The 23706-nt window shown below is 47.4% G+C and overlaps 2 protein-coding genes across 6 annotated transcripts in view; one reads left to right on the forward strand and one right to left on the reverse strand.

Moving 5' to 3' along the window:
• Positions 1–19607, reverse strand: part of KATNIP (katanin interacting protein) — a 264435-nt gene extending 244828 nt beyond the window's left edge. For 2 of the 4 annotated variants that reach the window (XM_077275293.1, XM_077275292.1), the window contains exons 1-7: positions 18777–18901; positions 14071–14126; positions 12521–12594; positions 7385–7545; positions 6711–6787; positions 4901–5047; positions 3757–3831 (exon numbers count right to left, since the gene is read on the reverse strand). In XM_077275293.1, coding sequence (XP_077131408.1) covers positions 3757–3831; positions 4901–5047; positions 6711–6787; positions 7385–7545; positions 12521–12594; positions 14071–14126; positions 18777–18786 — 600 coding nt within the window. In that variant the 5' untranslated portion in view covers positions 18787–18901. Of the gene's footprint in view, positions 1–3756; positions 3832–4900; positions 5048–6710; positions 6788–7384; positions 7546–12520; positions 12595–14070; positions 14127–18776; positions 18920–19502 lie in introns of those variants that run through there. The other 2 variants (XM_077275294.1, XM_077275295.1) reach the window with 2 other exon arrangements.
• Positions 19022–23706, forward strand: part of GTF3C1 (general transcription factor IIIC subunit 1) — an 82497-nt gene continuing 77812 nt past the window's right edge. The window contains exons 1-4 of one of the 2 annotated variants that reach the window (XM_077275291.1): positions 19022–19494; positions 20758–20949; positions 22494–22667; positions 22838–22981. In XM_077275291.1, coding sequence (XP_077131406.1) covers positions 19274–19494; positions 20758–20949; positions 22494–22667; positions 22838–22981 — 731 coding nt within the window. In that variant the 5' untranslated portion in view covers positions 19022–19273. Of the gene's footprint in view, positions 19495–20024; positions 20686–20757; positions 20950–22493; positions 22668–22837; positions 22982–23706 lie in introns of those variants that run through there. The other variant, XM_077275289.1, reaches the window with a different exon arrangement.

Raw genomic sequence — 23706 nt, forward strand, 5'->3', positions numbered from 1 at the left:
AGCGAGATTTCAGGGACAAAAACAACTTGCAATTATTTTTGAAATTTTGAAAGCAAGATCTATTCCCCGAGAAAAATTCAGGCAAAGGAATTCTAGGTTCAGATATAGGAACATGAACAACAAAATCTTGTAAATTTTGAACTTTCGTGGTGAGATTATTCAAACCTGCAGCTAAACTCTGAATATCCATTTTAAACAGGTGAACACAGAGCCATTCCAGGATTAGAAGGAGAGAGAGAGAGAGAGAAAGGCTGCAATATAGGCAGACTTGCAAGAGATTCAATTACAAGCACACTCAGAACTGAAGGGAAGGGGAAAAAAAAAAAAAAAAAATCTTCAGCAGACTTCTCTTTTCTCTCCTTTCTCTGTCAATTAATTTAACCCTTTATGGCCGGTCAAACTGTTATGGTTCTCAATGGCAAGAGAACATAGCCCAGCAAACATAAGTACTAGCTCTTGGAACGATGGAAACTAAACTGACCATGAACTAAACCTGCCGCACAACTAACAGTAGCCGGGTAGCGTTGCCTACGTTTTTTATCCCTAGACGCCCAGCGCCGGCCGGAGGACTAACTAATCCTGGCAGAGGAAAATATAGTCCTGGCTCACCTCTAGAGAAATTTCCCCGATAGGCAGACAGAGGCCCCCACATATATTGGCGGTGATTTTAGATGAAATGACAAACGTAGTATGAAAATAGGTTTAGCAAAATTGAGGTCCGCTTACTAGATAGCAGGAAGACAGAAAGGGCACTTTCATGGTCAGCTGAAAACCCTATCAAAATACCATCCTGAAATTACTTTAAGACTCTAGTATTAACTCATAACATCAGAGTGGCAATTTCAGATCACAAGAGCTTTCCAGACACAGAAACGAAACTACAGCTGTGAACTGGAACAAAATGCAAAAACAAACGAGGACTAAAGTCCAACTTAGCTGGGAGTTGTCTAGCAGCAGGAACATGCACAGAAAGGCTTCTGATTACAATGTTGACCGGCATGGAAGTGACAGAGGAGCAAGGTTAAATAGCGACTCCCACATCCTGATGGAAACAGGTGAACAGAGGGGATGATGCACACCAGTTCAATTCCACCAGTGGCCACCGGGGGAACCCAAAATCCAATTTCACAACAGGGGAAACTGTTTGTTCCTGACAGATTGACTAGCAAAGTGATTTCTGAGGTTCATTGTTCTGTGTTGGCTGGCCATCCTGGGATTTTTGGTACCAGAGATTTGGTTGGTAGGTCCTTTTGGTGGCCTTCTTTGTCACGGGATGTGCGTTCTTTTGTGCAGTCCTGTGGGACTTGTGCGCGGGCCAAGCCTTGCTGTTCCCGCGCTAGTGGGTTGCTTTTGCCTTTGCCGGTCCCTGAGAGGCCTTGGACGCATATTTCTATGGATTTTATTTCAGATCTTCTGGTTTCCCAGAGGATGTCGGTTATCTGGGTGGTTTGTGACCGGTTTTCTAAGATGGTTCATTTGGTACCTTTGCCTAAATTGCCTTCCTCTTCTAATTTGGTTCCGTTGTTTATTCAGCATGTGGTTCATTTGCATGGCATTCCGGAGAATATTGTGTCCGACAGAGGTTCTCAGTTTGTTTCTAGGTTTTGGCGAGCCTTTTGTGCTAGGCTGGGCATTGATTTGTCTTTTTCTTCCGCATTTCATCCTCAGACAAATGGCCAAACCGAGCGAACTAATCAGACTTTGGAAACTTATTTGAGATGCTTTGTGTCTGCCGATCAGGACGATTGGGTGGCTTTCTTGCCATTGGCCGAGTTTGCCCTTAATAATCGGGCTGGTTCTGCTACCTTGGTTTCACCCTTCTTTTGTAATTCTGGTTTTCATCCTCGTTTTTCTTCAGGGCAGGTTGAGCCTTCTGATTGTCCTGGGGTGGACTCTGTGGTTGACAGGTTGCAGCAGATTTGGGCTCATGTTGTTGACAATTTGGTGTTGTCTCAGGAGGAGGCTCAGCGTTTTGCTAACCGTCGTCGGTGTGTTGGTTCCCGGCTTCGGGTTGGGGATTTGGTCTGGTTGTCTTCCCGTCATGTTCCTATGAAGGTTTCTTCCCCTAAGTTCAAGCCTCGGTTTATTGGTCCTTATAGGATTTCTGAGATTGTCAATCCGGTGTATTTTCGTTTGGCCCTTCCGGCCTCTTTTTCCATCCATAATGTTTTTCATAGATCTTTGTTGCGGAAATATGTGGTGCCTGTTGTTCCCTCTGTTGATCCTCCTGCCCCGGTGTTGGTTAATGGGGAGTTGGAGTATGTGGTTGAGAAGATTTGGGATTCTCGTTTTTCGAGGCGGAGGCTTCAGTATCTGGTCAAATGGAAGGGTTATGGCCAGGAGGATAATTCTTGGGTTGTTGCGTCCGATGTTCATGCTGACGATTTGGTTCGTGCCTTTCATTTGGCTCGTCCTGATCGGCCTGGGGGCTCTGGTGAGGGTTCGGTGACCCCTCCTCAAGGGAGGGGGGGGGTACTGTTGTGAATTCTGCTCTTGGGCTCCCTCCGGTGGTTATAAGTGGTAGCGCTGCTGTCTTTGGATCGCAGCATTCATCAGGTGTGTCCACTTATTGCAATTCTGACTGGGCTATTTAGTCTTGCTTGACCCTTTAGTTAGTGCCAGTTGTCCATTGTTTCCTGGAGGATTCACTTCCCTGCCTGGTCTCTCTTGCTTGCTGTTCATTTCAACAAAGATAAGTTCTGGCTTTGTTTTTTGCAGTCCACATGCTGTGGGCCTGATCGTTCAAGTTATTTTCCATGTTTTGTTTTGTCCAGCTTGGTCTGTATAAGGATTTGTTCAGCCAAGCTGGTATCTCTGGAGATGCAGATATACCCTCCATGTCTTTAGTTAGATGTGGAGATTTTGTATTTTCTGTGGTGGATATTTTCTAGTGTTTTAATACTGACCGCATAGTACTCTGTCCTATCCTTTCTATTTAGCTAGAAGTGGCCTCCTTTGCTAAATTCTGATTTCAGTCTGCGTGTGTTATTTCCCTCTCCTCTCACAGTCAATATTTGTGGGGGGCTGTCTATCCTTTGGGGATTTTCTCTGAGGCAAGATAGTTTTCCCTTTTCTATCTCTAGGGGTAATTAGTCCTCCGGCTGTGTCGAGATGTCCAGGGAGTGTTAGGTACATTCCACGGCTACTTCTAGTTGTGGTGTTAAGTTCAGGGTCTGCGGTCAGTACAGGTACCACCTTCTCCAGAGTACGTCTCATGCTGCTCCTAGGCCACCAGATCATAACAGCTCTATAAACGTCATTGATTTTCATAATGATATTTATCCATTTATAGAATAATTTGTGTGTACTTTACTGATAATCCTTAATCAAGTAGTTTTTATACTTAAGAATAGCCTGAATGTAACATTAAGTATACATTTTTCCAAGTTGTATACAGTGTTGTTGTTTTAGGTGCGTTGCACTCCTGTACCCCCAGTTTCTTCATTTTGTCTATGTTGCGTCTTTTATTTTTTTTTTACATTCCTGTCCGCTCTACTTTACACATAATACAGAATAATTCTGAAGTCTATACATTGTGGTCGTGTCCTGGACTCATATAGGGGTTTCTAATCACATGATCACTGTCCGTGTCCCCCCCACTGGTGTCCGCGTGCCATCTTCAGGCAGCAGATATTGGCAGTGGAGCGGCTGTGGTCTGGTTGGGGAGTATCTGTTTTTTTCACCACACATGGCTGAGTTTTAATATAAATCATGTTAAGAAATAACACAGAATTGTAATACAAGAACGCAACACACCGTAACGTCACCGGCATCCAGCAGCAGCCTCCTCTTATTGCCTTCTTTACTATTCCTACCAGAACCTGGAAAAGGCTACACAATTTTTTTAAAATTAGTAAAAAAAAAAAAAAATCATAAATTCCTGAAAATATATTATATTATATAGACAAATAAAACAATTAACCAACCATTATATCTGCGACCTCTTCTGCGCTGCTAGTGCATGATTCCCGGACTGGTTTATTTGGGAAAGATGTGACATGGCCCCTTGGTACAGAGTGCAGGCGGCTGGGGTCTGCTCAGAGGCTGGTCCCAGGCGGCGTGTCTCTGCCCCGTTCCCTTTGACTGAGAGGTCTCTCCGTATACATGTGTCAGTCTAGGGGAAGGAAGCAAAGAAGCCACCCAGGGCCTGTCTCAGACCGGACAGCCGAGATACAGTCTGCAAGATGGCCAATATATGAGACGCAGAATTTATATACAGGGATGTAACGACTCAGCCAGGGTCTGATTCACACTGCCATGAGTCAGACATACAACATACTTTCCTTGGCTATTGGTCCAATCACCAAGTTCCTAATATATGGTCAATTTTTCCTTTCTAAATTCCACATTATTGCTTTGTGATCTACAAATGGGAAATCTGCAGCTAACCTAGCCTTCTTGAATTTATACTAAAAGAAAAAAAAAAAAAAAAAAAAAAAAAAAAAAGAAAAATCAGGCTTACTGATGGAGGTGGCCAAGCCACCTTATGTCACCAACTTGGCAAAACAGGTAGACGACAGCCTGGTGTTGTCAGTCTTAAGGTAGTAACTTAATCCCATTATGCATTTTTATTGGTACATTTTTATACAGTGTCTTCAATGAAATGGCGCTGGAGATTGCGGTATGTGCACGCATTATATATGAGTTCATTTTGTAAGACATTATTATAGAAAATAAAAGTCATGAACGAAGGGTTAACAATCCCGAAACGCATAGATGAGAGGATGGCTTCTATTTTGACTTGTATTTCCCATGGCTCTACCTTTTCGAAATAAATTTTAAAGATTTTATTTTTGCCCTCAATTATTAACTTCGCCATTATAGAAAACATTTTATGAGTTTGTGAAGCTGTATTCTATGCATTGTCAAAGAGAGACAATACCACAGTGTGATAAATTACCTCATCATTTCCATAATGGCGTGCAGACTTCACATGGTCTTCATCATTGTTATCTTCATCATCATCATCATCAAAATCCTCAGAGTACTTTACATTTGGGCCAATGTGCAGTCGTGGTCCAGCTTCAGATTTAATGTTAATGGAGCTCTAAAAATAAAGCGTGCAACAAAACTGAGCTGTAGAGGTCACTTACATGCAGTGTATCTGAGTGTCTTTATAGATACCAGCTGGAATCTATCAGTAATTTGAAAGCAATCCTGCCACTTAGTGAAATATAATATCTGGTTCAACTGATGGCCTATAAAAAGGTGTCTCACTACCAAGGTGACACACAAGAAACAGCTCTTGATGAGTAAAGCCAGTGAGCGGTCTCAAGACCTTTGCAACCTTATTGTTATATATTTTCACCCTGGCAACTTGTGATGTAATGTGGGTTTGGTGGTTTGGAAATTACAAGCTACTACATGACAGGCAGGGGGACCTATGGCTATGGTCTATTATCTATTAGAGCAGAAAACTAAAAAAAGCGACTGTTCTGGTCTTAACAAGGACTCCACTAGCAAAGGGTGATCCAGAAAGTCTGCGTTTGCAGGGGCAGCAGCACAGAGGACACAAGAGGTGCATGTGATAAAAGGAATACAATGCCAAGTCATCTGCTTTATGAGAGCTTTGCCTGAAAAACTAGGAAGTGGTCGGGAGTGGGCTGCAATCTGGGTTGACCGTCCCAGTAACTCAGGACTATAAGGTCGCAAGCAAGTTTTAGAAAGATTTCCCTGCCAAAAAAGTGGTCTATAGTCTGAAAAATATGATATATTATGTAACTGCTTTACATATAATCAACATAGGTGACCTAATGCTATACAGGGTATGTTACACATGTGTGTAAATACTGTGAGGAAACAACAGGTGTTATATGCGAGGGTTGCTGTGTGTCCCCCAGGATGCGCACAGAAGCGTATTGTGGCAGCTGGAGTGCATTGCAGTCACAGACATAGCTGTTATTGCAGTGCAAAATAGAAGTAAGCTTTGGTCTTGGGCAAGCTATTTGCCCAAGGCAGATTTAAGAAAACAAGCCATGGGCTTTTTTCTCTTTCTTTGGAGCGGACTACAGGATGGTAATGGGGCGGTCCGCTCCCTCCTGGCCACGGCTTACAAATGGCCCATGGCCACAGGTTGCATTTAAAAACCCTGCAGCAAGGGGTTAGGTGTATCAGTCTTGGTTTGCAAACTGCAGAGCAGGTGGCTCTGAAAATCTCATGCCTTTGTGAGGCAACATGAAGCCAAGCGGAGCCAAAAGGCTTGGCACCCCTCAGCGTAGCACGGTGGTGCAGTCTCCCACGGTAACAGGTCTCTGTTACGGACTGTCTTGATTCCCGACTGCAACCCAGAGGATACCGTGTACTTTGTGAGTTTCTGGACATTAAAACATGTTTGTTTTGAACTTTCCTGGGTCACTGCCTGTGTCACACTGCACATGCAATATGTACATGTAAAGACCAGAATGTAGAGAGGTTTTATAACAGCAGTGTCAATTTCATTGCCTCAGTCCTAAACACTAAGGGTCTCCAATGTACAGGGAAACTGTCTATGCTGTATCTTCTATGGGAGTTACAGAGCTAGCGCAGCAAAGCACAACATAGCACAGCGCAGCCACTCCCGAAGATTAACCCACAATAGAGATGGATTTTTTCCACTCAAACGGGAAAAAAAAAAAAAAAGGGTATAAGCCTTTAAACCTTTCCCCATGTAAGGATTTCAACAATAAGGTTGTCAATTAAATCTCAATTAAAATATGAATTAAGTCTTTTACCTGTATCCATGCTTTCCTTTGAATCTTGCCAGGAGCAGTACGATTCCTCCTCCCAGGAAGAACAGAAAATCCATCATCTACAATAAAAATATTAGGAGTCACGCATGTATGGTGGATATCGTGAAAGGGTTAATAAGTAATTAGACAGGTTTGCAATTGAGGATCCTATAGCATGGAACAATCCTAAAAATCAATATTGACCCTTTAACAAGCCTTGCCACATAGTTTAGGATAAAAACTAAACCCGAAATGTTGTTTCCAGACGTGTAAATAAATGCATGTTTTGCAATTGCCCCTCAGTGTCAAGTAAGAGATCTGACTTAACTGTGTGAGATACCTATGACAGGATGTGTAAGGCCGCATACAGACAATCCGGAACTAGCAGCGCTTTGGACGCAGCGAACATACACCACGTCCAAAGCGCTGATAGTTCCATGCCTTGCAGTGGTTAACAGCAGCAATGGCAGCTCAGGGGTGATTGCTGCGGGCACAGGCAGATGCGGGCGGTGTAACTGTCAGTACGGGGCTGAGATCTTTCTGTGGATTGGTTCAAATACTAAAGACTTATTGATATATAATAAGAAATCTAATCTCAGCCCAATCCCTACATGTGTCCGCTTACATGCATCTTAGAGGAAAGCGTCACGCGCAGCCTTGTCATGACTAACACTCACCTTTGACTTTTGGCGTTTTTAAGCCTCCTCTGGCTAAATCCTGTGTGCTGTACTGTTTCTTCAGATCAGCATTTGCTCCATTTATGTACAGAGAAAATCCTTGTTCCAGATGTTCCAGCTTAACTCGTGCCGGATCCTTTGCTCTGAAACTATTCAGGGTCCTAAGAACAGAACCGATGTCAGCTCAGCGAAACATTGCTGTATAAAGAACAGAGGTGGCCTGCCGAACCCCAACCATTACCTCACCTCAGCCTACAACCTGCAGTAACCACCACACCACTGCACGACCAGCTCTGCCCTCGCCTACTGTAGATTGGGAGCCCTCGCGGGCAGGGTCCTCTCTCCTCCTGTACCAGTTGTGACTTGGATTGTTCAAGATTATTGTACTCGTTTTTAGCATGTATTACCCCTCACATGTACAGCGCCATGGAATAAATGGCGCTATAATAATAAATAATAATCTATACCCAGGAGGCGATTCAGGCTGCCCAATCCACGAGCAGCCTAAATCAGAGACAGAAAAAAAACTGCATAAAACAGAGCAGTCACTGCTTCTAAGATGGATAGAAATACTGCAGGAGGGAAGTGACCGCACCATTGCCTGGCCGTGCCGTCCTGCTGCACTCAGTCCCATGGCAGACTGCTGCCAAGTGCTGCACTCACATCCTGAAGCACCGGAGAAAAGGAGGAGAGAAAACCAGCTATATGAGTGACTGAGGACCTAACCCCCAGAAAAAAATAAAAAGAAATCACTTATTGTTTACAGCCGGGATGTTAGAAAGTATGTACTGGAATTTATATTGTAAAATACCTTATAAAGAAAGATAACGTCTAAGTGCAGAAGACAATTTCCAATGCAGACTGTGCTGCAAATCTGCAGAAATAACTACATATGTGACATGCATCTGCTGCAGCCGTAGACCACGCGTGGCGCGCAGCGGGAGGGCCCACGCGTGGCGCGCAGCGTTGTCAGGGATTGGCACAGATATTCTGTGGATTTCACAATAAGACTCTAGTCTACAGTATATGTAACACATCAGCATCACAATCAACTAAACCACAATCTGAGCTCTGGTCACTTAAGGCCCCTGTGCATATTAGATAAAAATGGGCAGAAGGAAGTTGATGGTCTAAACATATCTCACATTTATAATGGTCAAAATTGGATTTTTTCAACCTATGATGCTGCCGCCAGTGCTTCTCATCAACCAAACAAAAATCCAACAAGCCCAATTAATATTTGTAAGGATTATGAACGATCATAAGTCATACATCTGTCCAAACAAACAAAATAAATCAAAGTTAAAACTGGAGAGACAAAAAAAAAAAAAAGAATAGGATCTTATCTGATGACCAATTGATGTAAATATTATAGGTCAGCTCAGCTGATAGGGTGCGACAGTCACACCCTATAGAAGAATGTAAAGGCTGCAGCAGGAACACCAAGGAGGAAAGTTGCAATGAATGAGGAATATGGTGGTTCAAAGTCCGCGCTGTTCAAGGTTCAAGGTTATGATCACACGCGAAGGTAAAGCATGAATGCGGTTTGTGGTTAGCACATTTCAAGGTTTGCAAACCACAATGATCATCGTTGTGGTTTGGTCCTGATGAAGAGGTTTGGAAACGTTGAAACGGATTGACAATAAACCGCATTCATGCTTCACCTTCGTGTGTGATCGCATCTTTGAACCTTGGCAGCGCGGACTCTGAACCATCATATTCTTCATTCATTAAAACAAACAGGATCAGATTGCTTAGTACAAAATTTACTACTAGGGACATACAGTGGGTGAAATAAGTATTGAACATGTCACCAATTTTCTAAGTAAGGCTCTTGGACAACTCTTCTGATAATTATTTTTTTCACTCCCTTGTCTGTAATCTTGCAGGAAGCACCTGGTCATGGCCAGTTTATGGTGAAATTATGTTATTTCCACTACTGGATTAGGACCCCAACAGTGCTCACTGGAACCTTCAGAAGTTTTGAAATTCTTCTGTAGCCAATTCCATATATATATGTTTTGCAACAATAAGGTTGCAAAGGTCTTGAGATAGCTTTCTGGTTTTGCCAATCATGAGGTGTTAAATGTGTGGCACCTTGGTAATGAGATACCAAGGCCATCAGGTGAACCAGCTAATATTTTTCACTAAGGGCTTGTTTCCATTTGCGAGAAACACGTCCGTGTCTCGCATGTGGAAACCAAGCTGTGGAGCCGGCACTTGGGAGCGGAGCGTGCAGCTCCATGTGTTCCTATGCGGCCGCACGCTCCGCTCTGGAGTGCCGGCGCCAGAGCTTGGTTTCCACATGCGAGACACGGACGTGTTTCTCGCAAGTGGAAACAAGCCCTAAGTGGCAGGACTGCTTTCTAATCACTGATAGATTTCAGCTGGTGTCACGACGTATATGACCCATTAATATGGGCTGTGAGGCAGTGAGTGGGATCATATGAGAGGGTCGATATGTGTCCCCCAGGATGCAGAACGCCCGTGAATCACAATGGAAAATAAAAGAAAGAGTGGATTGGGTCGAAGTCATATTTTTAGGAAAACCCGTCAAGGGTAGTGATGAGCGAGTATACTCGTTGCTTGGGTTTTCCCCCGGGCACGCTCAGGTGATCTCCAAGTATTTGTAAGTGTTTGGAGATTTAGTTTTTGTCACCTCAGCTGAATGATTTACGGCTGCTAGCCAGCCTGAGTTCATGTGGGGGTTGCCTGGTTGCTAGGGAATTCCCACGTGTTCAGCCTGTCTAGCACCCGTAAATCATTCAGCTGAGGTGAGGAAAACTAAATCTCCGAACACTAAGGGCTTGTTCACACTATCCTTTTTTTGCTGCGGATTTTTCAGCTGCGGATTTGTAAAAACCGCAGTGCAAAACCGCGGTGGTTTTCACTGCGGTTTTTTGTGCGGTTTCTACTGCGGGTTTCCAACTGCACTTTCCTATTGGTGCAGGTGGAAAACCGCTGCTGAATCCGCAGAAAGAATTGACATGCTACTTCTTTTTTTCCGCAGAAAATCCGCGCTGATTTTCAAGCGGAAAAACGCAAAGTGGGCACAGCGGTTTTTGTTTTCCATAGGGTAACATTGTACTGTACCCTGCATGGAAAATGGCTGACGATCCGCAGCTGCAAATCCGCTGTGGATCCGCAGCAAAAACCGCAAAGTGTGAACATAGCCTTACAAATACTTGGGAGATCACCTGAGCGTGCTCGGGAAAACCTGAGCAACGAGTATATTCGCTCATCACTAGTCCAGGGCTTTTATTTTTAAATGGATTTTCAGGTTAGTGGGGCGAACCTTTCTCTCCAATCCTGGTTTTGGAAGTGGTTGTATGGATGCCTTTCCATTTAAAGTCTGTTTTGTCTTGGGTGTGTCAGTTTGGAGTTTGCAAGCTGCAGAGCAGGAGGCTCTATGCAAACCAGGTCTGTGTGGAGCTAACACAGAGCCAGGGACTTTAAGGTGGCTTTAAGGAGACAGGGGGGTGCCACTGTCCACAGCAATGGGTTCTGAACACGGACTATATTTGTGGAAACCTGGCTGCCATCCGGAGGATATCACTCTTGTTCTGCGAGTCTGAAAATAAAGATACTGTTTATGCTGAACTTTCTGTGGTCCCTGCCTATCTGTTGCACTGCACCAACCACACTGCACTACAGAGCATACAGGTAATAGAAATGTAGTCCTACCTGTATGCCTCATATTAACGGTCTTGTTGCTGAGAAATCGTATTTTATTTCCTTATGCTAATGATTTCTTCCAGAACCTGGGTCATGCAGTGCCTCGAAGAAATTCCTGCCGTCATTGTAATACTACCCCTCTCCCATGCACATCAATTCTGGAGTGATTAGATGGGTTGTTCCAAACATCTGGTGAGAATTTCGTATCAATAGCACGTTTAGAAATATATTTACTTAGAAAATTGGTTACGTGTGCAATCCTTATTTTACCAGCTGTAGCAGATAAGCTCTTCTTACAGCATAAAAACCCCAGTGAAAAAAGGACATTTTTAAGGTCTTTCAACATCTTCTAATTTACTTGCCATAAATCTGTATTTTTTACCTAATGTAAAAGTTTCTATTCTCCTGAATCTGGCTTTGCTTATCTTTTTCTCCTGCATCTCACCGCCTGGTAGAAACGGGATATAGATTGTGTATATATATATATATATATATATATATATATATATATATATATACACACACACACACACACACACACACACATACAGTATATATATATATATATATATATATATATATTTATTTTTTTTATTTACTTACAAGCAGAGGAAGTTCACCGACCGCCAAGTGATGGGTGTCTCAATATGGAAACTGCTGCTGGTATCAACCTATTGAGCGGTACCATGAGCAGAACACCGTCGCACCACACACTCACACACTCAGCCTCTTGCGCGGTACCACCAGAGCAACGTCGTGAACACGCCGCCCCCGGGATCAGCCGAATGAGTCACTGACTGCCGCCATCTTTGTACAGGAGGAGGGCATGCGCAGTTTTAATGTGACCACCGCTATCTGTCTGTACAAAGATGGCGGTGGTCTGATTTACTGCGCTTGCGCGAATTCCGCGCAGGCGCAGTGAATCATTGGGCTGATCCCGGCGGCAGAGGAGTGACGTGTCTACAGGCAGAGGAAGCCGGTCACATTAAAGGGGTTTCCCACCAAAAGTCCATTTTAAAAATGGTCTGTGTCTGACCGTGTACGGAGCATACCACATCTCCTGGGCAGGGGAGGAAGCAAAAGACAATACTGACATTACAGCAGGGGATCACAGAGGATTCATTTTGTGAGGTACCGTGCCAGCCTACTCGTCTGAGTTTCATCCGTGCACATCTGCTAGTCCTGCCTGATGCCCGCACCTGTCCTGGTGTTCCTGTTTCCCAAGTGGGATCAGCAGCCACAGCCAGACACCACCCTGGAGTAGCACCTGGCAGCTGCCTGCCGCACAAGCCTCACCTCACCATCAGAGACTCCAGTGAAGACCAAGGCAGCTGTCATAGTCATGCCCCTTCCAGGGTAGTCTGGTTCGTGGCACATTGGGGCCACAAACCCCCCTTGGCTCACGCCCATCAGTCAGGGCGTGAGCGTGACACCTACACATTTGGTCATATGTGTTCTCACCTATTTTTTTGTTGCAGATAAATTAAATATTCATCGTGTTTCTCATCAAAATCTTTTTGATTAGCTGGTTCATTCTGCAGAAAAAAAAAAAAAGATTAATGAAAGCCGAGACATCAAGACAGAAAATGACGTCCTTATGGCTGATGGAGTTTACACAGTTGACACTGGAGCTCATTGCCTTTGAGTGCTTGGTCTACTACCTAATCATAGGTCTGATTGTAACACCCAGAGGTCAGGCCATGTCTGATGCCTCCATCAATAGGTTGAAATCCAGAGGACGGGCCATGTCTGATGCCTCCATCAATAGGTTGAAATCCAGAGGACGGGCCATGTCTGATGCCTCCACCTATAGGATGACACACCCAGAGGACGGGCCATGTCTGATGCCTCCACCTATAGGAGGACACACCCAGAGGACGGGCCATGTCTGATGCCTCCACCAATAGGATGACACACCCAAAGGAAAGGCCAAGACTGATGCCTCCCCAATAGGATGACACACCCAGAGGACGGGCCATGTTTGATGCCTCCACCTATAGGATGACACACCCAGAGGACGGGCCTTGTCTGATGCCTCTACCTATAAGATAGCAGGAGACTTTCTTACAGACGGTTGACATTTTTTAGGCTATGTTCACACTTGAGGTTTGACATTGTGTTTGTCGGTTTCGTTTTTCTGGACACACAATATTAAAAACAGATCCGTTGCATAACTAATGCAAAAAGAGCCAGAGGAGGGTGTGCAAGATACTGCAAAGCAAGAATGATTAACAAAATAGAAATGTTAATATTTTATTTTTATCACTTAAAATGTAAAGTGAATGAACAAAAGAAAAAGAAAAAAAATGAATCAATATTAAGTGTGACTGCCCATTGTCTTCAAAACATCAATTCTTCTAGGTAGACCCGTATCTATCATACAACAACATCAGGGAGACGTCTAATTAGCTATACTTTATTCTGCAGCAGGTCAACAACTCCAAACATACAGTGAATATCATATTCTTTACTTTGGAGATAGTTCTATAACAAGGGGTCCTGGAAGAGATGATACGGCCCCCACAGTACCCTGATCTCTACATCACCCAGTCTGTCTGGGATTACAAGTGACAGAAGGGTTTGTGCAAGCCTACATGCACAGAAGATCAGTGGTTAGTCCTACAAAATGTTTGGAAAAACCTCACTGCCAAAATACTTAAAAAACTGTGTTCAAGTGTAAGTAGAGGAAATGATTCTTTGTGGAAGTGAAAGGTCACCACATATTGTTTTTTAATTTGATTGCTCTTCAGTCACTTTATTTTTATCAATAAACAAAATACAAACTAACACTTCTATGTTTGAAAGCATACTTTGCCAGATTTTTTCCACACCCACCTAAAACTTTGGCACTTTGGATGCAGACAGCTGATAATCAGACTATAGGACCAATCACTGACTCAGCCCCAGGGATTTACAGGAATAATGTTCTAGAGAGGACCTTATCCCACCGACCGACACATCAATCTGCTCCAAAGAACGCAGCCCAGAGACTAGTGAGGATGAGCACTTACCACACTGCTTGGCTTAGATCTGCATTGTTTTCTTCTATCATTTCCCATGGATTTACCTGCAATTATAGCACAAAGATATTAGACAAAAAACACAACATCTGGTAGTCAAGCTCGTGTTGGACATCTTGTAAAAGCAGACCCAGGAGTCAAGACCTAGATATAAAACTGCAACCGTCAGGGGCGACTCACTGTTCTATACAAGGGTATTCGGAGAGTTATGGCATACAATGGGACATCGGGGTGTGGGGCCACAGGAGCCAAATTCTATGGGGGAGCAGAGGCTAAACTCCCCACAGCCTCATCCAGACTGGCAATTCATCCAGCGGCAAGCCACAATTCTTCTAGGACTGTGCCAACGAGCTTAGAGAGGAAAGCAGTCAGCGGCAACTCTATTGCTGCTGCCGATTCGTATACAGAGCGCAGCAGTAGAGAGGAGTGTGTCACTGGCTGCTGCGCTCTGCAAATAAGAGAACTAAGCTCTCAGAATAATGAAGTGAGCTTTGTCAACTTGGCTGCTGCCTACACAGAGCAGAGGAACCTATGATAAACTCATCTCGACTGCTGCGCTCTGAATCAGCAGCTGCCACAAGGAGAGGCTGAGCAATGCCGTATGTAATCATGTGCACAGGAATCTGCTGGGAGAGAAACTAAATAATTTAAAAAAAAACAAAAAAAAAAACCACACAACAACAACACACCACACCACACACACACACACACTATTATTTTACCATGGACATACTTTTTCTAACTGTAACTAAATCCAGGGCTAAGATTAGGGTTTAGGTTTAGTGCAAGGGTAATTAAATGGTTACATAAAAAAGCAACAACAAAAAAAATGTGATAAATATATTTTTTTAAATATATTTTAACAATGTACTATTTGTTTGTTTTTTCTACTTTATGTTTAATTTCTGTAAAAAGCCAAAAACTAGTAAAAGGGATAACGAGAATTACATTGGTATTTTCCTAAAATATAGTGTATGTCTTAGGGAATAAGTCATTCAATACAGGGCTGGTGGAAGGGACTCGGAAAGCTGGTGGATCTTTGGTGGGTTAAATACCTACTTTGCCAATGGCACATACAAAGATTACGGCATAAATGTCTGATTGGTAAGTGTCTACCCTCTGGGACCCGTCCTAGTCATCAGCATACAAACGTCATGTCATCTTCTTCATAATGTCTTAAAGGGGTGGTCTCTACATTTAACTTCAAGAGAGCCCTGCTGTCTGCCGCCCGGCTAACTATTTGCCGGGGACAGTGCATTCTTGAATGATGGTTCAGAGAAGAGGGATGGTAGAGAGACTGGCCCAAACTTGGCACACTTTAAGGGGGTTGTCCAGGCTTACGAGAAAAGTCGCACTTCCCTGCATGTGCACCGTATTTCTGTGTGCGCCCATCCTGGCCACAGTTCCTGTCCTCTCAAGCCTGCAGGCACACACTGCAATCAGCCCCTGGGTGTACACACAGCGACACCTGCAGGCACACACTGTAACCAGCCCCTGGGTGGACACACAGCGACACCTGCAGGCGCACACTGTAACCAGCCCCTGGGTGTACACACAGCGACACCTGCAGGCGCACACTGTAACCAGCCCCTGGGAGTACACACAGCGACACCTGCAGGCACACACTGTAACCAGCCCCTGGGTGTACACACAGCGACACCTGCAGGCACACACTGTAACCAGCCCCTGGGTGTACACACAGCGACACCTGCAGGCGCACACTGCAACCAGCCCCTGGGAGTACACACAGCGACACCTGCAGGCACACACTGCAACCAGCCCCTGGGTGTACACACAGCGACACCTGCAGGCACACACTGTAACCAGCCCTGGGTGTACACACAGCGACACCTGCAGGCACACACTGTAACCAGCCCCTGGGAGTACACACAGCGACACCTGCAGGCACACACTGTAACCAGCCCCTGGGAGTACACACAGCGACACCTGCAGGCACACACTGTAACCAGCCCCTGGGAGTACACACAGCGACACCTGCAGGCACACACTGTAACCAGCCCCTGGGTGTACACACAGCGACACCTGCAGGCACACTCTGTAACCAGCCCCTGGGAGTACACACAGCGACACCTGCAGGCACACACTGTAACCAGCCCCTGGGAGTACACACAGCGACACCTGCAGGCACACACTGTAACCAGCCCCTGGGAGTACACACAGCGACACCTGCAGGCACACACTGTAACCAGCCCCTGGGAGTACACACAGCGACACCTGCAGGCACACACTGTAACCAGCCCCAGGATGTACACACAGCGACACCTGCAGGCACACACTGTAACCAGCCCCTGGGAGTACACACAGCGACACCTGCAGGCACACACTGTAACCAGCCCCTGGAGTACACACAGCGACACCTGCAGGCACACACTGTAACCAGCCCCTGGGTGTACACACAGCGACACCTGCAGGCACACACTGTAACCAGCCCCTGGAGTACACACAGCGACACCTGCAGGCACACACTGTAACCAGCCCCTGGGTGGACACACAGCGACACCTGCAGGCACACACTGTAACCAGCCCCTGGGTGTACACACAGCGACACCTGCAGGCGCACACTGTAACCAGCCCCGGGGTGTACACACAGCGACACCTGCAGGCACACACTGTAACCAGCCCCGGGGTGTACACACAGCGACACCTGCAGGCACACACTAACCAGCCCCTGGGTGTACACACAGCGACACCTGCAGGCGCACACTGTAACCAGCCCCGGGGTGTACACACAGCGACACCTGCAGGCACACACTGTAACCAGCCCCGGGGTGTACACACAGCGACACCTGCAGGCGCACACTGTAACCAGGCCCTGGGTGTACACACAGCGACACCTGCAGGCGCACACTGTAACCAGCCCCTGGGTGTACACACAGCGACACCTGCAGGCACACACTGTAACCAGCCCCTGGGAGTACACACAGCGACACCTGCAGGCACACACTGTAACCAGCCCCTGGGAGTACACACAGCGACACCTGCAGGCACACACTGTAACCAGCCCCTGGGTGTACACACAGCGACACCTGCAGGCACACACTGTAACCAGCCCCTGGAGTACACACAGCGACACCTGCAGGCACACACTGTAACCAGCCCCTGGGTGTACACACAGCGACACCTGCAGGCGCACACTGTAACCAGCCCCGGGGTGTACACACAGCGACACCTGCAGGCACACACTGTAACCAGCCCCGGGGTGTACACACAGCGACACCTGCAGGCACACACTGTAACCAGCCCCTGGGTGTACACACAGCGACACCTGCAGGCACACACTGTAACCAGGCCCTGGGTGTACACACAGCGACACCTGCAGGCGCACACTGTAACCAGCCCCTGGGTGTACACACAGCGACACCTGCAGGCACACACTGTAACCAGCCCCTGGGAGTACACACAGCGACACCTGCAGGCACACACTGTAACCAGCCCCTGGGAGTACACACAGCGACACCTGCAGGCACACACTGTAACCAGCCCCTGGGAGTACACACAGCGACACCTGCAGGCACACACTGTAACCAGCCCCTGGGTGTACACACAGCGACACCTGCAGGCACACACTGTAACCAGCCCTGGGTGGACACACAGCGACACCTGCAGGCACACACTGTAACCAGCCCCTGGAGTACACACAGCGACACCTGCAGGCACACACTGTAACCAGCCCCTGGGTGGACACACAGCGACACCTGCAGGCACACACTGTAACCAGCCCCTGGAGTACACACAGCGACACCTGCAGGCACACACTGTAACCAGCCCCTGGGAGTACACACAGTGACACCTGCAGGCACACACTGTAACCAGCCCCTGGAGTACACACAGCGACACCTGCAGGCACACACTGTAACCAGGCCCGGGGTGTACACACAGCGACACCTGCAGGCACACACTGTAACCAGCCCTGGGTGTACACACAGCGACACCTGCAGGCACACTCTGTAACCAGCCCCTGGGTGGACACACAGCGACACCTGCAGGCACACACTGTAACCAGCCCCTGGAGTACACACAGCGACACCTGCAGGCACACACTGTAACCAGCCCCTGGGAGTACACACAGCGACACCTGCAGGCACACACTGTAACCAGCCCCTGGAGTACACACAGCGACACCTGCAGGCACACACTGTAACCAGCCCCGGGGTGTACACACAGCGACACCTGCAGGCGCACACTGTAACCAGCCCCTGGGAGTACACACAGCCACTCCTGCAGGCACACACTGTAACCAGCCCCTGGGAGTACACACAGCGACACCTGCAGGCGCACACTGTAACCAGCCCCGGGGTGTACACACAGCGACACCTGCAGGCACACTCTGTAACCAGCCCCTGGAGTACACACAGCGACACCTGCAGGCACACACTGTAACCAGCCCCTGGGTGGACACACAGTCACTGACAGGTCGCAGATACAAGATGGAGGACAATTCACACAACTCATCAGAAGCTTTCTGCACTGTGGGCCACCAGTACACGGACTGTGCACAGCTCCATCCAGCAGAGTCTATAAGGGGCCTGTACAGGGGGCTTTACAGTCTGCATAGTGATGATGCCGGTGTGTCCCGTCAGTTGGGGCAGATCCCGGTGTCAGTCCCGCCCGGCCCCAGCAATGCTCTCTCTCTACTTCTCCTCAGCTCCGTTGTTACACGTGCGCCCACCACTTACTGTGCATCATACAGACCGGACGAGGCGCCGCCGTCGATCATGAAAACACAACAGATTTATCTGCGCTCAAATGTTTTCTCCGGTTACCTAGTTGCAAACAACCAATAGCAGACGGTCACTTGCAGCAGCCAATTAAAGAAGTCTATCCCAAGGGCCTTAGCACACCAGCCAATCACGATCTTGTTTTCTTTACAACAGCCAATCGTAGCTGAGCATTTAGGAGCAGGACGTCGGATCCAATCTCTGAGCTCGCTGACACTAGTCTGTGAGACGTAGGTTACACGTGTCTGTGCTTCCGGGAGCTCCCACCGCGTCACCGGCCATGATTTCGGAGCCTTCCTCTAGTTGTCAGTACAGTAGTGTCCCCGACAACATGGCTCCTGCTGTACAGACAATAATAGATGAGCACAGCGGCCTCTGCTGACGGAACTGTAACGCTGCTCTCAGTTGTGTTCCGATGAGAGGTGATCCCTGGGTGCAGACCGCGGGACCGTGACATGGAGGTGCTGGAGGCGGTCCTGGATGAGGTGGCCCTGGAAGGACTGGACGGCATCACTGTGCCGGCCCTGTGGCTGCGGCTTCAGGGTCGGGTTCCTCCTTTCCCTCTTGTACTTGATGCTGCCACTAAGCAGTTTATATGGAGATCACTGGTGTGTCGTCCTGAGCTGCACTTCTACGTGCTGCCCACAGAGCGACGCCCTCTAGTGATAAGCAACAGGTCAGTACCTGTCACACTGCAGTCGTCATCGTCGCTCCTCCGGTCAGACTACAGTTGTCGTCGTCACTCCGGTCAGACTACAGTTGTCGTTACTCCGGTCAGGTCACAGTCACCTCCCACCGGTCAGGTCACAGTCACCTCCCACCGGTCAGGCTACAGTTGTTGTCGTCATCACTCCGGTTAGGCTACAGTTGTCATTTCCGCTCCAGTTAGTCTACAGTTGTCGTCGCCCCACCAGTCAGGCTACAGTCATTATTGTTGTCCCTCCTATCAGTCTACAGTCGTTTTCGCCCTTCTGGACAGGCTACAGTTGTCATTGCCCCTCCGGTCAGGCTACAGTCGTCGCTCCTTTGGTCAGGCTACAGTCATTGTCCCTCCAATCAGTCTACAGTTGTCGTTCTCACTCTGGCCATGCTACAGTTGTTGTCGCCCCTCCAGACAGGCTATAGTGGTTGTCCCTCTGGACAGGCTATAATCGTTGTCCCTCCGGTCAGGCTACAGTCATCGCCCCTTTGGTCAGTCTACAGTCGTTGTCATCGTCACTCTGGCCATGGTACAGTCGTCATCGCCCCTCCTGTCAGGCTATAGTCGTCGTCCCTCCGATCAGTCTATAGTCGTCATCACACCGGCCATGCTACAGTTGTTGTCACCCCTCCAGTCAGGCTACTGTTGTCGCTGTGCTCAGGCTGCAGTCTTTGTCATCGTCCCTCCGATCAGTCTACAGTCATTGTCGTCACTCTGGCCATGCTACAGTCGTTGTTGCCCCTCCGGTCAGGCTACAGTCATCGCTCCTTTGGTCAGGCTACAGTCGTCGTTGTCGCCGCCTCTTCAGTCAGGCTACAGTCGTTGTCGTCGTTCCTCCGATCAGTCTACGGTCGTCGTCACTCCGGCCATGCTACAGTCGTCAGCACCCCTTTGGTCAGGCTACAGTCGTCTTCCCTCTGGCCAGGATACAGTCATTGCCCCTTTGGTCAGGCTACAGTCGTTGTCTTCGTTCCTCCGATCAGTCTACGGTCGTCGTCACTCCGGCCATGCTACAGTCATCGGCACCCCTTTGGTCAGGCTACAGTCGTCTTCCCTCTGGCCAGGATACAGTCATTGCCCCTTTGGTCAGGCTACAGTCGTTGTAGTCGTTTCTCCGGTCAGTCTACAGTCGTCGTCATCACTCCGGCCATGCTACAGTCATCCGCCGTAAGTGTGAACAGTGCCACTACAAGGAAGGGATTTCTAGTGGTTATGTTTCCTCTTCATGATTTTTTCCAGGTATGAGGAAGAAGAATTTGATCTAGGTACCATCAGAGTTGTAGAAGGATTGCCTGAAGACCCCTATCCATTTCACCCTGTGACTGACCAGAAAGGTGGCAATCAGGGCTCCTGCCAGTATTTTCATGAGCGGATTTTAGTTACTGAGCTTTTACGGACTCAGTCTGTCACATGTGACGCTGCCATTGACAGGTGAGTCGTTGTAGTTTCTAACTGAAACACCACCTTATATATCCATAAGACTGTTATATCATCTAAAGGGAACTTGTCACAGGAAAAAATTCTATTAACCTGCAGAAATAGGGTTAATCCGCAGGATAATAGTGCTCTGAACCTACTCGGCTCTGGCACCAAGACCCCTACTGCCAGGAAGAAATTAACTTTATTGTACATATAGTCATGGGGCGGCTCTGGCATAGGCTCAGTCACCGCTCTGTGTATAGAAAGCAGCATCTGTAACCACACCCGGTACTAACTGACAGAAGCTCAACATTAGGGCCGGGGGGCGCGTTTACAGCTGCTGCTCTCTACGCACGGAGCGGTCAGCCCTAGAATCAAGGAGATTAAGTAACGCTCCTTCAGTGCCTCTCTGCAGCTGCCATAGTCTTTGCTGATTGACAGCAGCGGTGACATCAGCTGCTTCAGTCAATTGCTGAGCTCAGCCTGCATCGATGGTCCCAGCCCTCGTCAGTGGTCCCAGCCCTCGTCAGTGGTCCCAGCCCTCGTCAGTGGTCCCAGCCCGCATCGATGAGATGTCAGCATTGGAGTTTATCAGTAAAGGCTGGGGCAGCAGCGGAGAGGCGCTGGATTCGGGGAGGGTAATAAAACTCAGTGTGTTTTACATATCACTGCGCTGTAGACTAAAAGTAATTGAAAGGTTTAAAACTCCCTTTAAGACACTTTTTCACCTACAGTTGATCCATGACCTAAACAGGGAAATGTGCACATACACTAAAGAGTCACAAAGCTGACTTCCTATTAGTCATGTCTTCTCCTGTGTGCCTGGTTAGTGGTGGTGAGAACATGTCTCTGACTTTTCAGTGATGTGAAAGACGTAATATTTAAAGGGAATGTGGCATCAGCTTTACTTTCCCTTCATTATAATACTTGATTGTGGCAAAACTTAAAAATATACTGTAAGTTCCTGTCTGTTCCCAAAGCATTACTCCAGCCCTAGAGATTGTGTTCTGATGGCATGTATATGCTAATGAGGCTGCCAGTGCATTGGGGGCATGTGGAAGCCCGGAGAATGCTTCCATTACTGCCCCTGCTCTTTGTGCCCCTTTTCTATTTTGAATTCACAGCCAATAGCCAGCCCTGTCCCTCCGTTAGATCCAGTGATTCGCAGCATTGTCCTCTGTCTGCCACCCAATATTACATGGGACCATGGCAGCCTCGGCCATACAACAGTGGCAGCCAACAGCAGTCTCTGCCTGATAACAGTACGAACCACAAGATGAGCCCACCCAGTAACGCTAGATACTGTAACCCCCACATTTCTCACACCTTGGTTCTTACTGCTAGTACAGAGAAGAGGGCGACTACACTCACTCGCCATTCACCGGGCGGCATTTGCCACCCAAGCCATGATCGCAGCCTCCTGGTCACCATCGTGTGAATGATTGCCCGGCGGTAGAAGCAGCCGCTGCTGAGTACGTATGACCCATTGGATTTATACTATATATTTGGCCATACCTTATCTTCCTCACACATGTCCCCCATTCTTATGCCTTCAGATGGGGAGAGAAGCTTGTGATTGTTGGATCTCAGACCTTGCGCTATCGGACTTTGATTGGATGGGAAGCGGATCCTTCATTAGAGCTCCCAGACTCTTCTTACTGTATTCTCGAGAAAGTTGGAAGATCACGATGGCAAGGAGAAATTCAGAAGGACCTGCAGGGTTTATTCAAGTAGGTGACTCTCTTCCCACCTATGTTATTTACCGTAGGGTCTCCAAAGACCCCAATCCTGTGTGTGACAGTAGATATGAGCGCCATGGGTTTCCATGCTTACTTCTACATAACCACTGGAGCCGGAATACATAGATAGATGGGATTTACTTGGCTTTTATTCATTTTAGAGTGGATGCTGGGAAGATCCATTACCTTAGACGTGTGCTGGATAAGAACGGCCTAATCACGATGCAAACCTACGTGATAAAGCTTACAGGTGGAAGTCAGCAACATTCACTGCTCTTACTGCTGAAGCGATTCCATGTGGACAGGTAAGTTTTCATCAGTTTTGACCCATGGGGCAGAGCGCCGTCTGCACAAAAGGGCTTCAATATTACATTAGGCTTTGGATCAAAGTCAAAATCTCCACTGTGAGCTGCTTGTCACCATGATTTTCAGCTGCTGGACCCCACGCAAATAGCCCACCTAGATATAGATCCCCATCTAACACGAGTGCAATCTGATCAGCACATGCCCCAGTGACCCTCGTCGGGTGGTCACAGCTTACACCTTGTCTTATCTCATACATTTTGGGCATACACTTGTGTAAACCCCTTCCTGATTTCCTATTCTTTTGCCTGTTTGACACACTTAGGCTTATGTGCACACGTTGCAGAATTTCCGCGGAAATTTCCGCAGAAATTCTGCAACTCCTGGCATGCAGATTCCCGCTAAACACTAACGTTTTACAAGCGTAATTAGCTTGCAGAATGCTAGCGTTTTCCAAGCAATCTGTAGCATCGCTTGGAAAACTGATTGAGAGGTTGGTCACACTTGGTTTGACCAACTTTTTACTATTGATGCTGCCTATGCAGCATCAATAGTAAAAAGATAGAATGTTAAAAATAATAAAAAAAAAATGTTGCTATTCTCACCTTCTGGCGCCACACGCAGCCTTCCCGCTCCTCGTGATGCTCCCGTTCCCAGTAATGCCTCACGGCAATGACCCCAGATGACTTAGCATCACGCGAGACCGCTACATCATTACAGGTCATTG

Source organism: Ranitomeya variabilis, chromosome 7 (genome assembly GCF_051348905.1).
Source record: "Ranitomeya variabilis isolate aRanVar5 chromosome 7, aRanVar5.hap1, whole genome shotgun sequence".
Taxonomy (NCBI): domain Eukaryota; kingdom Metazoa; phylum Chordata; class Amphibia; order Anura; family Dendrobatidae; genus Ranitomeya; species Ranitomeya variabilis.